This window comes from Pristiophorus japonicus, chromosome 1 (genome assembly GCF_044704955.1).
Source record: "Pristiophorus japonicus isolate sPriJap1 chromosome 1, sPriJap1.hap1, whole genome shotgun sequence".
Lineage (NCBI taxonomy): Eukaryota > Metazoa > Chordata > Chondrichthyes > Pristiophoridae > Pristiophorus > Pristiophorus japonicus.
In genome coordinates this window covers 523,838,504-523,855,378 of record NC_091977.1, presented here as the reverse complement: position 1 = coordinate 523,855,378, position 16,875 = coordinate 523,838,504, and the positions used below count along the sequence as shown (strand labels likewise).

At 44.4% G+C, this 16,875-nt stretch overlaps 1 protein-coding gene across 1 annotated transcript in view; it reads right to left on the bottom strand.

The window, feature by feature from the left end:
* Positions 1 to 15,212, bottom strand: part of rnmt (RNA (guanine-7-) methyltransferase) — a 55,279-nt gene extending 40,067 nt beyond the window's left edge. Inside the window, exon 1 of the mRNA XM_070896545.1 lies at positions 14,676 to 15,212. Within this exon, the coding sequence (XP_070752646.1) occupies positions 14,676 to 15,059 (384 nt within the window). The 5' untranslated portion in view covers positions 15,060 to 15,212. The remainder of the gene's footprint in view (positions 1 to 14,675) is intronic.
* Between the last annotated feature and the right edge of the window lie 1,663 nt (positions 15,213 to 16,875).

Genomic DNA, 16,875 nt, shown 5'->3' with positions numbered 1-16,875 from the left:
CCACTTCCAAAGGGCAGAAAACGCTATTGGGAGTTGTGTACAGACCACCAAACAAATAGTGGAGAGGTTGGGGACAGCATCAAACAAGAAATTAGGGATGAGTGCAATAAAGGTACAGCAATTATCATAGGCGACTTTAATCTACATATTGATTAGACTAACCAAACTGGTAGCAATGCGGTGGAGGAGGATTTCCTGGAGTGTATTAGGGATGGTTTTCTAGACCAATATGTCGAGGAACCAACTAGAGGGCTGGCCATCCTAGACTGGGTGATGTGTAATGAGAAAGGACTAATTAGCAATCTTGTTGAGGCCCCTTGGGGAAGAGTGGCCATAATATGGTAGAATTCTTTATTAAGATGGAGTGTGACACAGTTAATTCAGAGACTTGGGTCCTGAACTTAAGGAAAGGTAACCGATGGTATGAGACGTGAATTGGCTAGAATAGATTGGCGAGTGATTCTTAAAGGATTGACGGTGGATAGGCAATGGCAAACATTTAAAGATCACATGCATGAACTTCAACAATTGGACATCCCTGTCTGGAATAAAAATAAAACGGGGAAGGTGGCTCAACTGTGGCTAACAAGGGAAATTAGGGATCGTGTTAAATCCAAGGAAGAGGCATATAAATTGGCCAGAGAAAGCAGCAAACCTGAGGACTGGGAAAAAGTTATAATTCAGCAGAGGAGGACAAAGGGTTTAATTAGGAGGGGGAAACTAGCTGCGAACATAAAAACTGACTGCAAAAGCTTCAAAAGATATGTGAAGAGATTAGTGAAGAGAACAAGATTAGTGAAGAGAACAAGATTAGTGAAGGGAAACGTAGGTCCCTTGCAGTCAGATTCAGGTGAATTTATAATGGGGAACAAAGAAATGGCAGACCAACTGAACAAATACTTTGGTTCTGTCTTTACGAAGGAAGACACAAATAACTTTCCAGAAATATTAGGGGACCGAGGGTCTAATGAGAAGGAGGAACTGAAGGATATCCTTATTAGGCTGGAAATTGTGTTAGGGAAATTGATGGGATTGAAGGCCAATAAATCCCCGGTGCCTGATACTCTGGGATGCAGACTACTTAAGGAAGTGACCCTAGAAATAGTGGATGCATTGGTGATCATTTTCCAACAGTCTATCAACTCTATCAGTTCCTATGGACTGGAGGGTAGCTAATGTAACACCTCTTTTTTAAGAAAGGAGGGAGAGAGAAAAAAAAACAGGTAATTATAGAACGGTTAGCCTGATATCAGTAGTGGGGAAAATGTTGGAATCAATTATTAAAAGATGAAATAGCAGTGCATTTGGAAAGCAGTGACAGGATCGGTTCAAGTCAGCATGGATTTATGAAAGGGAAATCATGATTGACAAATCTTCTCGAATTTTTTGAGGTTGTAACTGGTAGAGTGGACAAGGGAGAACCAGTGGATGTGGTGTATTTGGACTTTCAAAAGGCTTTTGATAAGGTCCCACACAAGAGATTGGTGTGCAAAATTAAAGCACATGGTATTGGGGGTAATGTACTGACGTGGATAGAGAATTGGTTGGCAGACAGGAAGCAGAGAGTCAGGATAAACGGGTCCTTTTCAGAATGGCAGGCAGTGACTAGTGGGGTGCCGTAGGGCTGTGCTGGGACCCCTGCTATTTACAATCTACATTAATGATTTACATGAAGAAATTGAGTGTAATATCTCCAAGTTTGCAGATGACACGAAGCTGGGTGGCGGTGCGAGCTGTGAGGAGGATGCTAAGAGGCTGCAGGGTGACTTGGGCATGTTAGGTGAGTGGGCAAACGAATGGCAGATGCAGTATAATATGGATAAATGTCAGGTTATCCACTTCGGTGGCAAAAACACGAAGGCAGAATATTATCTGAATGGCGGCAGATTAGGAAAAGGAGAGGTGCAACGAGACCTGGATATCATGGTACATCAGTCATTGAAAGCTGGCATGCAGGTACAGCAAGCGGTGAAGAAGGCAAATGGTATGTTGGCCTTCATAGCTAGGGGATTTGAGTATAGGAGCAGGAAGGTCTTACTGCAGTTGTACAAGACCTTAGTGAGCCATCACCTGGAATATTGTGCTCAGTTTTGGTCTCCTAATCTGAGGAAGGACGTTCTTGCTAATGAGGGAGTGCAGCAAAGGTTCACCAGACTGATTCCCAGGATGGCAGGACTGACATATGAGAGATTGGATTGACTGGGCCTGTATTCACTGGAGTTTAGAAGGATGAAAGGGGATCTCATCGAAACATATAAAATTCTGACGGGACTGGACAGGTTAGATGCAAGAAGAATGTGATGCAAGAAGAATGTTCCCGATGTTGGGGAAGTCCAGAACCAGGGGACTTCGTCTAAGGATAAGGGGTAAGCCATTTAGGACTGAGATGAGGAGAAACTTCTTCACTCAGAGTTGTTAACCTGTGAAATTCCCTACCGCAGAGTTGTTGATGCCAGTTCATTGGATATATTCAAGAAGGAGTTAGATATGGCCCTTACGGCTAAAGGGATCAAGGGGTATGGAGAAAAGCAGGAAAGGGGTAGAGGTGAAAGATCAGCCATGATCTTATTGAATGGTGGTGCATGCTCAAAGGGCAAATGGCCTACTCCTGCACCTATTTTCTATGTTTCTATGTTTCCCTGCCGCTCCCCGTAACCATCGACTCCTTTACAATTCAAAATAATTTTTTTCAGAACAGAAACCTATTATCAGGTAACCATGGAAATACATTTGAAAAATATCTGCGGCAAGATGCTCGTACAGGTTTTGAAATGTTTCTGCAACTCATTTTAGAGAGAAGTAATAATCCATGCAGATTTTTATTTTGTATAATATACTTGTTTTTTTTTTGCATGTCAGCAGATGCATTTGATGACATTACTGTTACAAGATGACACCCCTTTAAGCCGCCAGGCTTCTGGTTATCACGCTCTCCATTTAATTCAGCCCATGAACAAAATCAGATTGCCATTTCCAGCCGCTGAAGCTCATCACGTGCATACTTTGGGGGGGTGTGAAGGAGAGCTATTTTCAATTGTAGCAACGCTGCAGTTGATGTAGAATTGCTGTCATACATCTTCATTTAAAAAGTTCAGAATAGAAAGTTATTTCAAAAGGACAAATAAGTAAGGAAACCCAGAATATCCAGAGCGCAAATTTATGCTCGAACTGTATACAACACTAGTTAGACCACAGCTGGAGTACTGCGTACAGTTCAGGTCACCACACTGCAGAAAAGATGTGATTGCACGAGAGAGGGTACAGAGGAGATTTACAAGGATGTTGCCAGGACTGGAGAATTTTAGCTATGAGAAAATATTGGATAGGCTGAGCTTATTTTCTTTGGAACAGAGGAGGCCAAGGGGAGATTTAATTGAGGTATATAAAATGATGAGGGGCCAAGACAGAGTGGATATAAAGGACCTGTTTCCCTTAGCAGAGGGATCAATAACCCAGGGGGCATATATTTAAAGTAATTGATAGAAGCATTAGAGCGAAGTGGAGGAGAAATGTTCTCACCCAGAGGGCAGTGGGAGTCTGGAGCGCACTGCCTGAAAGGGTAGCAGAGGCAGAAACCCTCATCACATTTAAAAAGTACTTGGACATGCATTTGAAGTGCCGCAATGTGCAAGGCTACTGACCAAGAGCTGGAGAGTAGGATGAGTCTGGATAGCTCTTTTTGGCTGGCACAGACACAATGGGCCGAATGGCCTCCTATTGTGCTATAAATTTCTTGGATTCTATGATGCAATCTCATTATGGATGCATGCAGCTCCCACAGTGAACTCTCCATGCCCAGTGTCAGGCTGTATTTCATTCCAATCCGATACAATTACAATGCAGAGGTCCATAATGAAAATAAGACACGATGTCACAAGCCTTTCCTTTATTTAAAACCTAAATAAAGGCAAAGCTATTTTTTTTTTACAAAAAAGGAAGAATGCAACAAAATACAAGATATTCATAAACTTGCAGAATTGCCTTGTTATTGGCAAACTAATTTCAATAGAGACAAGTGCGAGATGGTACATTTTGGTCGGAAGAATAAAGAGGCCACATACTGCTTGGATAATAAAATGGCAGAGGAACAAAGACATAAATTACTAAAAGTAGCGACACACTTTAGTAAGGCCATAACAAAAGCAAACCAAGCACTGGGGGTCATTTCTAGAGGGACAGAATTGAAAAGCAAGGCAGTCATGTTAAACTCATGTACATTAGTTAAATCACACTTGGGAGTACTATGCACATCACTGGTCTTGATATTATAAGAAGGATATATTGGTATTGGAGAAGGTGCAAAAAAAAAAGATTCACAAGGTTGACACCAAAACTGAAAGGACATAACTATCAGGAAAGACTGAAGAGGCAAGGGCTCTTTTCACTAGGAGAGAGAAGGCTCAGGGTTGACCCGTCTTTAAGAGGATAAGAGAGTTTGATAGGGTAGATGTGGAGAAAATGTTGTCACTTATGGGAGAGCGCAAAACTAGAGGTCATAAACACAAGATAGTCACTAATAAATCTAATGGGGAATTCAGGACAAACTTCTTTGCCCAGAGTGATAAAAATATGGAACGTCCAACCACGAGGAGTAGTTGAAGCAAATACCATAGATGCCTTTATGGGGAAGCTGGACAAGTACACGAGGGAGAAAGGAATAGAAGCGTATGCTGATAGGGTGAGATGAAGAGGGGTGGGAGGAGGCTGGTGTGGAGCACAAACACTGGCATAGACTAGTTGGACCTGTTTCTGTGCTGTAGACTCGATGTAACTCTACGACCCAGATTTGCGGTTAGCACAAAGCGATGGCAATCACCGCTGACCTCGAAAAGAAAGCTGCCCACAAAGATCTTGCGATCTCCATCGCAAAAACTTTACTTTTCTCCACCTTAATTCGATTGTAGCCCCGTCAAAACAGGATCCCAGTGTACATTAGCAGTGACATCATCAAGTTGCCTAAGCAGCCAATTACAGTGAAGAATTCTCAGACACTAAACCAGGAAATAAAAAGTACTGATCAATTCACTTTTAAAATGTTTTACAAAGAACAAAATAAAGATTGGGACATAGACATGGAGTTAAGGTAGAAGCTGCAATATAAACTAAACATTTTTTTAAATATTTTAAAAATCGTCATTTTTATCATAAAGTTGCAGTCAGTTTCAGAGGGGTAATGACAGCGAACGCTGATAATTCGGCGTCATTACAATCGAAAATCCCAGGCCTATGTATTCCGCCGACATACAAATAAAAAGAGAGAGACTGTGCTACTACAGGGGTATACCAAGGCACACATTATTTGTAATTAGGCTTGCAAAACCTGCTTCATTTTTTTTTACAACAGACGTGTGTTGAAACAACAGTTTAAATTTAATATCACAAGGGCTTGGGTGGAGTGCATCTTCAAGACCTGCTACTACATGAATTTATCCCAGATAAAAACAATGAAAACCTCTGGTGACTTGTGAATCCAACGTTAAATGAGTACAGGCAGTCTTAAGCCGTTTTCGATGCGATCATTATTTGGAAACAAGTCAGTAACCTTAGTCAAATAAATATATGAATAGCTGCAATGGAAAGTGGAGGGGTTTGCACTGGTACCCCCAAGGATCTATCCTTGGTCCCCTCCTATTTCTCATCTACAAATTGCCCCTTGGCGACATCAGCCAAAAACACGATGTTAGTTTCCACATGTACGCTGATAACACCCAGCTCTAACTCACTACCACTTCTCCCAACCCCTCCACTGTCTCTAAATTGTCAGACTGCTTGTCCGACATCCAGTTCTGGATGAGCAAAAATTTTCTCCAAATGAATATTGGAAACACCGAAGCCATTGTTTTCAGTCCCTGCCACAAACTCCGTTCCCTAGACTCCATCCCTCTATCCAACTTCTGTGAGGCTGAACCACACTGTTCGCAACCTTGGTATCATATTTGATCCTGAAATTAACTTTAGACTACATAACCACCTTTTACACCTCCATAACATCTCCGCCCTTACCTCAGCTTATCCGCTGCTGAAGCCCTCATCCATGCCTTCGTTAACAATTCCAACGCACTTCTGGCTGGCCTCTACCCTACGTAAACTAGAGATGATCCAAAACTCGGTTACCCATGTCCTATCCCGCACCAAGTACCTTTGTGCTCGCTGACCTACATTGGCTCTCCGTTAAGCAAGGCCTCAGTTTCAAAATTCTCATCCTGGTTTTCAAATCCTTCCATGGCCTCAGCCCTCCCTATCACGAATCTCCACCCTGCCCCTCCCCCCAATCACAAGATGTCGGCATTCCCTCCCTAAATTAGCATGGATAGAGGATTGGCTCACGAACAGAAAACAGAGAGTCAGGATAAATGATTCATTCACGGGTTGGCAGTCAGTAACCAGTGGGGTGCTGCAGGGATCAGTGCTGCGACCTCAACTATTTACAATCTATATTAACGATTTGGAGGAAGGGACTGAGTGTAATGTAGCCAAATTTGCAGATACAAAGATAGGAGGGAAAACAATTTGTGAAGAATCAGCAAAGAGATATAGATAGGCTAAGTGAGTGGGCAAACATTTGACAGATGGAGTTTAATGTGGGAAAATGTGAGGTTATCCACTTTTGAGAGAAAAATACAAAAGCAAATTATTTAAATGGAGAGAAGTTACAAAATGCTGCGGTACAGAGGGATCTGGGCATCCTTGCACATGAAACACAAAAAGTTAGCATGCAGGTACAGCAAGTAATTAGAAAGGCAAATGGAATGTTGGCCTTTATTGCAAGTGGGATGGAGTATAAAAGTGGGGAAGTCCTGCTACAACTGTACAGGGCGTTGGTAAGAATACGCCTGGAGTACTGCGTACAGTTTTGGTCTCCTTATTTAAAGGAAGGATATACTTGTTTTGGAGGCAGTTCAGAGGAGGTTCATTCCCGAGATGAAGGGGTTGTCATATGAAGAAAAATTGAGCAGGTAGGGCCTATTACTCATTGGAGTTTAGAAGAATGAGAGGTGATCTTCTTGAAACAAACGATTCTGAGGGGGCTTGACAGGGTAGATGCTGAGGGAATGTTTCCCCTTGTTGGGGAATCTAGAACTAGGGGGCATAGTTTCAGAATAAGGGGCCGCCCATTTAAAATGGAGGTGAGGAGGAATTTCTTCTCAGCGGGTTGTGAATCTATGGAATTCTCTGCCCCAGAGAGCTGTGGAGGCTGGGTCATTGAATGTATTTAAGGCGGAGATAGACAGATTTTTGAATGAGAGTCAAGGGTTATGGGGAGCGGGCAGGGAAGTGGAGCTGAGTCCATGATCAGATCAGCCATGATCTTATTGAATGGTGGAGCAGGCTCAAGGGGCCAAATGGCATACTCCTGCTCCTATTTCTTATGTTCTTATGTAAGGACATCAGCAGCAGAGATGCCATGTTTGGCATCAGCACCTCTGGGTTAAGACAGTAAAACATAAGCCAAGGTTGTAGCTCTTGATCACCATCCGACAATTTCTGCTAGCTCAGCTTTGATGGTTCCCAGAGCCAAATAGCTCTATGACACTCGCTATCTAAACTCAAACAGGAAAAGACAACAGATGCAAGGCCACTGTGGAGAACGTCACCTTTCAGCATGAACTGCTATCTTCAGAAGGAGGGAAGGGAAGAAAGCAGATAGTTGAGCTGTAAACCGAACAATCCAATGTGTGCATTCATATGGGAGATGCACAAGCATGGTGTCAAAACCAGCTGTACTAATATATGTTAAAACAAATGGTTTAGAATCATAGAAATTTACAGTATATAGGTAGGCCATTTGGCCAATCGTGTCTGTGCTGGCCGAAAAACAGCTATCCAGCCGAATCTCACTTTCCAGCTCTTGGTCCGTAGCCCTGTAGGTTACAACACTTCAAGTGCATATCCAAGTACTTTTTATATGCGATGGGTTTCTGCCTCTACCACCCTTTCAGGCAGTGAGATCCAGACCCCCACCACCCTCTAGGTAAAAAAGGTTCTCAACTCCCCCCCTAATCCTTCCACCAATTGCTTTAAAACTATGCCCCCTGGTTACTGACCTCTCTGCTACAGGAAATAGATTCTTTCTATCCACTATCTAGGCCCATCATAATTTTATACATCTCAAATCAAGTGTCCACTCAGCCTCCTCTGCTCCAAAGAAAACACAAGCCTATCTAATCTTTCCTCACAGCCAAAATTGTCCAAATTTGGCAACATCATGAATTTCCTCTGTACCCTCTCAAGTGCAATCACATATTTCCTGTATTGTTGTGACCAGAACTGTATGCAGTACTCTAGCTGTGACATGTGGTTTCTGTCATTTGGACTCCACATTTAGTTGACATCACTGAACTTCAATGCAGTGCCTCAATGCTTCCTTGACAGAGTTGCAGGCTTAACATTTGAACACAAGAAATAGGAGCATGAGTAGGCCATTTGGCCCCTCAAGCCTGAACCTATATTGGATTCAGGTATTTATCTCAACAGAGCAACATTTTACAGTATAGAGCACAAACAGAAACAGTGTGGGCATACTGATCTAATTGCGCAATCCTTTTACCATTCTGTAACCTCTCAAAACTATGCAGCCACCACCCTTTGCCAATGCGGTGTGCCCAGATGTCAGACAATGCCACATTAAGTACAGCAAGATATGCAAGAGCAGCCCTGGAGGAAGGTACTTGAACTTTGCCAAATGGCACAGTTGGAATCAGCAATCACAAGTACGAGCAGGAAATTCAATCTCATCACCTTAGTTGAACCCTGATACAAATTGAACTACCAGTCTATATCCCCACTGTTCCTTATCCGAGAGGAGAGGGTTTTTTTTAGCCAATGCCGAAAGCTCACATCTGTAGAGTCAGTGGATTTTTCAGGAGACAGCAGCATCACAACACATCAATTAACAACACACATTCGACCATTTATCAGTGATTGTGTTCCTATCCTTAACAGTTTTATGAAGCATGCAAGAAAAAAAAACACGGCAAGTTTCTCCACTATAAAAGGTCACCAGAGGTTGCCGGGCACCATCGTTGTTTCAGATCTTCAATACCACTCAACTAAGGGGGGGGGGGGGGGGGGAGGAAAGAGCAGGTATGTGCAGTTAATAAGGTCTGTGGTGAATGAACAAATAGTGTACCCTGTATCTGCATTCCTTCCTGAGATAAACCATTTATAAACTGATGACGCATCCCCCTAACCTTCATAAACTGATGGCACATCTCCCTAACGTTCATAAACTGATGGCGCATCCCCCAACATAAACTGGTCATCCAAAACTCTGCTTCCTATTTCCTAACTTGCACCAAGTCCCGTTCATCCATCGCCCCTGTGCTCGCTGCTCCCGACTGAGCAACGCCTCGGTTTTAAAATCCTTCTATGACCTCAGCCCTCCCTATCCCTTCAATCTCCTCCAGCCCTACAACACTCCGCAATCTCTGACTCTAGCCTCTTGTAGATCCCCAATTTTAATCGCTCAACCACTGGTGGCTCTGCCTTCATCTCCCTGGGCTCCAAGCACTAGAATTCTCTTAGAAACATAGAAAATAGGTGCAGAAGTAGGCCATTCAGTCCTTCGGGCCTGCACCACCATTTAATAAGATCATGGCTGATCATTCCCTCAGTACCCCTTTCCTGCTTTCTCTCCATACCCCTTGATCCCTTTAGCTATAAGGGCCATATCTAACTCCCTCATGAATATATCCAATGAACTTGCGTACTATGCTTAAACAAAGGGGACTACAGTGGGATAAGGGCAGAGTTGGCTAAAGTAAACTGGAAACAAGGACTAAACGGTGGCACAATTGAGGAACAGTGGAGGACTTTTAAGGAGCTCTTTCATAGTGAAAAAGAAGGACGGCAAGAGAAGGGATAACCAGCCGTGGATAACCAAGGAAATAAAGGAAAGTATCAAATCAAAGACCAATGCATATAAGGTGGCCAAGGTTAGTGGGAAACTAGAGGATTGGGAAAATTTTAAGCAACAGCAAAGAATGACTAAAAAAGCAATAAAGAAAGGGAAGATAGATTACGAAGGTAAACTTGCGCAAAACATAAAAACAGATAGTAAAAGCTTTTACAGATATATAAAACGGAAAAGAGTGACTTAAGTAAATGTTGGTCCCTTAGAAGATGAAAAGGGGGATTTAATAATGGGAAATGTGGAAATGGCTGAGACCTTGAACAATTATTTTGCTTCCGTCTTCACAGTGGAAGACACAAAAATCATGCCAAAATTTGCAGGCCACAGGAATGTGGGAAGGGAGGACCTTGAGACAATCACTATCACTAGGGGGGGGGGGTAGTGCTGGACAGGCTAGTGGGACTCAAGGTAGACAAGTCCCCTGGCCCTGATGAAATGCATCCCAGGGTATTAAAAGAGATGGCGGAAGTTATAGCAGATGCATTCGTTATAATCTACCAAAATTCTCTGGACTCTGGGGAGGTACCAGCGGATTGGAAAGCAGCTAATGTAACGCCTCTGTTTAAAAAAGGGGGCAGGTAAAAAGCCAGGTAACTATAGGCCGGTTAGTTTAACATCTGTAGTGGGGAAAATGCTTGAAACTATCATTAAAGGAAGAAATAGCGGGACATCTGGATAGGAATAGTGCAATCCAGCAGACGCAGCATGGATTCATGAAAGGGAAATCATGTTTAACTAACTTACTGGAATTTTTTGAGGATATAACGAGCATGGTGGATAGAGGTGTACCGATGGATGTGGTGTATTTAGATTTCCAAAAGGCATTCGATAAGGTGCCACACAAAAGGTTACTGCAGAAGATAAAGGTACACGGAGTCAGAGGAAATGTATTAGCATGGATAGAGAATTGGCTGGCGAACAGAAATCAGAGAGTCGGAATAAATGGGTTCTTTTCCGGTTGGAAATCAGTGGTTAGTGGTGTGCCACAGGGATCGGTGCTGGGACCACAACGGTTTACAATATACATAGATGACCTAGAAGAGGGGACAGAGTGTAGTGCAACAAAATTTGCAGATGACACTAAGATTAGTGGGAAAGCGGGTTGTGTAGAGGACTCAGAGACTGCAAGGAGATTTGGATAGGTTAAGCGAATGGGCTAAGGTTTGGCAGATGGAATACAATGTCGGAAAGTGTGAGGTCATCCACCTTGGGGGAGAAAAAACAGTAAAAGGGAATATTACTTGAATGGGGAGAAATTACAACATGCTGTGGTGCAGAGGGACCTGGGGGTCCTTGTACATGAATCCCAAAAAGTTAGTTTGCAGATGCAGCAGGTAATCAGGAAGGCGAATGGAATGTTGGCCTTCATTGCGAGAGGGATGGAGTACAAAAAGCAGGGAGGTCTTGCTGCAACTGTATAAAGGTATTGGTAAGGCCGCACCTGGAGTACTGCGTGCAGTTTTGGTCACCTTACTTAAGGAAGGATATACTAGCTTTGGAAGGGGTACAGAGATGATTCACTAGGCTGATTCCAGAAATGAGGGGGTTACCTTATAATGATAGATTGAGTAGACTGGGTCTTTACTCGTTGGAGTTCAGAAGGATGAGGGGTGATCTTATGGAAACATTTAAAATCATGACAGGGATAGACAAGATAGAGGCAGAGAGGTTGTTTCCACTGGTAAGGGAGACTAGAACTAGGGGGCACAGCCTCAAAATACGGAGGAGCCAATTTAAAACCGAGTTGAGAAAGAATTTTTTCTCCCAGAGGGTTGTGAATCTGTGGAATTCTCTGCCCAAGGAAGCAGTTGAGGCTAGCTCATTGAATGTTTTCAAGTCAAAGATAGATAGATTTTTAACCAATAAGGGAATTAAGGGCTACGGGGAGAGGGCAGGTAAGTGGAGCTGAGTCCACGACCAGATCAGCCATGATCTTATTGAATGGCAGAGCAGGCTCGAGGGGCTAGATGGCCTACTCCTGTTCCTTATTCTTATGTTCTTATGTTCTAACTGGCATCAACAACTCTCGGCGGCAGGGAATTCCACAGGTTAACAACTCTGAGTGAAGAAGTTTCTCCTCATTTCAGTCCTAAATGGCCCACCCCTTATCCTAAGACTGTGTCCCCTGGTTCTGGACTTCCCCAACATCGGGAACATTCTTCCCGCATCTAACATATCCAGTCCCGTCAGAATCTTATCTGTTTCTATGAGACCCCCTCTCATCCTTCTAAACTCCAGTGTATGAAGACCCAGTTGATCCAGTCTCTCCTCATATATGTCAGTCCAGCCATTCCGGGAATCAGTCTGGTGAACTTCGCTGCACTCCCTCAATAGCAAGAACGTCCTTCCTAAGGTTAGGAAACCAAAACTGAACACAATATTCCAGGTGAGGCCACACCAAGGCCCTGTACAACTGCAGTAAGACCTCCCTGCTCCTATACTCAAATCCCCTAGTTATGAAGGCCAACATACCATTTGCCTGCTTCACCGCCTGCTGTACCTGCATGCCAACTTTCAATGACTGATGAACCATGACACACAGGTCTTGTTGCACCTCCCCTTTTCCTAATCTGCCGCCATTCAAATAATATTCTGACTTTGTGTTTTTGCCCCCAAAGTGGATAACCTCACATTTATCCACATTATATTGCATCTGCCATGCACTTGCCCACGCACCTAACCTGTCCAAGTCACCCTGCAGCCTCAATTCGTCTATGATTCGTCTAAATCATTAATATATATTTGTAAATAGCTGGGGTTCCAGCATTGAACCTTGTGGTACCCCACTCGTCATTGCCTGCCATTCTGAAAAGGACCCGTTTATTCCCACTCTTTGCTTCCTATCTGCCAACCAGTTCGCTATCCACGCCAATATATTACCCCCAATCCCATGTGCCTTAATTTTGCACACGAATCTCTTGTGTGGGACCTTGTCAAAAGCATTTTGAAAGTCCAAATACACCACATCCACTGGTTCTCCCTTATCCACTCTACTAGTTACATTCTCAAAAAATTCTAGAAGATTTGTCAAGCATGATTTCCCTTTCATAACTTGGATCGATCCGGTCAGTTTTCCAAATGCACTGCTATAATATCTTTAATAATTGATTCTCACGTTTTCCCCACTACCGATGTCAGGCTAACCAGTCTATAATTCCCTGTTTTCGCTCTCCCTCCTTTTTTGAAAAGTGGGGTTACATTAGCTACCCTCGGAACTGATCCAGAGTCCATAGGATGTTGGAAAATGACCATCAATGCATCCACTATTTCTAGGGCCACTTCCTTAAGTACTCTGGGATGCAGACTATCAGACCCTGGGAATTTATTAGCCTTCAATCCCATCAATTTCCCCTACATCATTTCCGGACAAATAAGGATTTCTCTCCGTTTCTCCTTCTCACTGAACCCTCGGTCCCCTAGTATTTTCGGGAGGTTATTCGTGTCTTCCTTAGGTGAAGACACAACCAAAGTATTTGTTCAATTGGTCTGCCATTTCCTTGTTCCCCATTATGAATTCACCTGATTCTGACTGCAAGGGACCTACATTAGTCTTCACTAATCTTTTTCTCTTCACATATCCATAAAAGCTTTTGCCGTCAGTTTTTATGTTCACTGCAAGCTTATTCTCATACTCTATTTGCCCCCTCCTAATTAAAACCCTAGTCCTCCTCTGCTGAATTCTAAATTTCTTCCAGTCCTCAGGTTTGCTGCTTTGTCTGGCCAATTTATATGCCTCTTCCTTGGATTTAACACTATCCCTAATTTCCCTTGTTAGCCACAGTTGAGCCACCTTCCCCATTTTATTCCTAAACATCGCCGCCTATCTCTTTGACCAAGCTTTTGGTCATCTGTCCTAATATCTCATTATGTGCCACGCTGTAACAGTTTGTCAGATAACACTTCTGTGAAGTGCCTTGAAACATTTAACTAAGTTAAAAGCACTATATAAATAAAAGTTGTTGATACCACATTCCGTAATGTTTATAAATGGATGGTGCAAGTTGGCAAAGCAGTAACTTGGTGCAAGATTTATTTAAAGGCTTGTATTTCTATAGAACCTTTCAAGACCACCGGACACCTCAAAAGCATTTTACAGTCAGTCAATTAAGTGCTATTTGAAATGTTGGAAATGCCAATCGGCACATAGCAAGCTCCCACAAACTGGAATGTGATAATGACCAGATAATTCAGGGGGGGGGCGGGGTTTGCAATGTCAGTTGAGGGATAAATATTGAAAGGAAAAGAAAATATTGCAATTATGCCACATCTTTCATGACCACTGGACATTTCAAAGCGCTTTACAGTCAATGAAATAGCATTTCAAGCGCAGTCACTGATGTAATGTGGGAAACGCCAAATTGCACACAACAAGCTGCCACAAACTGCAATGTGATAACAAAAAAAAAATCATCTAGGTCATAATGTTGATTGAGGGATAAATATTGGCCAGGACACCAGGGATAACTCCCCTGCTCTTCAAAATATTGCCATGGGATCTTTTACGTCCACCTGAGAGGACAGACAGGACCTCAGTTTAAGGTCTCATCCGAAAGACGGTACCTCGACAGTGCAGCGCTCCCTCAGCCCTGCACTGGGAGTGTCAGCTTAGGATTTTCGCGCTCAAGTCTCTGGAGTGGGACTTGAACCCACAACCTTCTGACCCAGAGACGGTGCTCCCCATTAGAAAGGGTTGCAAAGTGGATCCGGGGTGGGGTTGGAAGCCGCTGGTGCTGCAGACAGGCCCGGGGAGGGGACACCTTACCCGGTGCTTTCTCCCATCCTCCTCCTCCTGCTGCTGCTCCTTGTCGTCGTCGTCGTGTTTGCGCTTCTGGGGTCTCTTCAGCCCGGCTCCTGGGAGCTCGGTGTCTCCCGGGAACTTGGGTTTGGACTCGGGCTCGGGCTTCTGCTTCTGCTTCTGCTCCTGCTCCTGCTCCTGCTCCTGCTCATCGTCGTGTTTGCGCTTCTGGGGTCTCTTCAGCCCGGCTCCTGGGAGCTCGGTGTCTCCCGGGAACTTGGGTTTGGACTCGGGCTCCTGCTCCTGCTTCTGCTCCTGCTCCTGCTCATCGTCGTGTTTGCGCTTCTGGGGTCTCTTCAGCTCGGCTCCTGGGGGCTCGGGCTCGGGCTCCCGCTCCGTCGAACTGCTCATCTTTTCCTCTCACAAAAGGGTTCTGTTCTGTTTATCGCCGCCGACTTCCCGCTGTTTTTTCTCTTTTAATTTATATTTAGTTTTTTTTTAAATCCTTCAAGCGCGCCCAGTCCACTCTCCGCTTACTTCCGGCTGACAAACGACCTCTGACTCCCCCGCCCCGTCTCCTTTTTTCTACTTCCGGTTCATAGGCGGCGCTGCGGTTGTCATGGAGATCGATTCAGCCTGGGCCCGTTGCCACTGGAGCGCCTCTTCCCCGGGACAGGAGGGTAAGGGACTCGCTCTTTGTTTCAACATACAGACAGATGCATAGTGCCTTGCACATTCTCAGGATTTCCCAAAGCCCTTTACAGCCAATGAAGTATTGTTTGAAGTGTTGGAATGTAGGAAACGCGCCAGACAATTTGCGCACAGCAAGCTCCCACAAACATCATCATCATCATCATCATCATCATAGGCAGTCCCTCGAAATCGCGGAAGACTTGTTTCCACTCTAAAAGTGAGTTCTCAGGTGACTGAACCGTCCAATACGGGAATTAAAGCCTATGTCACAGGTGAGACAGATAGTGGTTGAAGGAAAGGGTGGGTGGGGAGCCTGGTTTGCCGCACGCTCCTTCCGCTGCCTGCGCTTGGTTTCTGCATGCTCTCGGCGACGAGACTCGAGGTGCTCAGCGCCCTCCCGGATGCTCTTCCTCCTCTTAGGGCGGTCTTGGGCCAGGGACTCCCAGGTGTCGGTGGGGATGTTGCACTTTATCAAGGAAGCTTTGAGGGTGTCCTTGAAACGTTTTCCTCTGCCCACCTGGGGCTCGCTAGCCGTGTAGGAGTTCCGAGTAGCACGCTTGCTTTGGGAATCTCGTGTTGGGCATGCGGATGATGTGGCCCGCCCAACGGAGCTTGTCGAGTGTGGTCAGTGCTTCGATGCTGGGGATGTTGGCCTGAGCGAGAACACTGACGTTGATGCGTCTATCCTCCCAGTGGATTTGTAGGATCTTGCAGAGGCAGCGCTGGTGGTACTTCTCCAGCGCTTTGAGGCGTCTACTGTATATAGTCTACATCTCAGCCATGTAGCAGGGCGGGTATCACTACTGTCCTGTAGACCATAAGCTTGGTGCCAGATTTGAGGTGCTGCTCTTCAAACACTCTACTCCTCAAACAGGAATGTGATAATGAACAGATAATCTGATTTTAGTGATGTTGATTGAGCAATAACTATTGGCCAGAACATCGGGGATAACTCCCCTGCTCTTCTTCAAAATAGTTCTATGGGATCTTTTGCATCCACCTGAGAGGGCAGACGATCTCGGTAGTCTGTGCAGGGTTATAGAATCGTAGAATAGTAGAGAGCAGAAGGCGGCCATTCGGCCCCATCGAGTTCGCACCGGCTCTTTCGAAGAACAATACAGTTGGTACCACTCCCTCCTGCTCTTTCCCCATATCCCTGCATGTTTTTCTCCTTCCAGTATTTATCCAGTTCCTTTTTGAAGGCTACTATTGAATCTGTATCCACCACCCTATCAGGCAGTGCATTCTAAATCCTAACCACTCGCTGCGCAAAATATTCTTTCCTCATGTCGCCTCTGGTTCTTTTGCCAATCACCTTATTCTGTGCCCTCTCGTTATTGACCCTTCAGCCATTTGAAACAATTTTTCTTTATTTGCTCTATCTAAATCCTTCATGATTTTTAAACACCTCCATCAAATCTCCTCTTGGCCTATTCTGCTCCAAGGAGAACAACCCCTGCTTCTCTAGTCTGTTCACGTAACTATAATCCTTTATCCCTGGAACCATGCTAGTAAATCTCTTCTGTACCCTCTC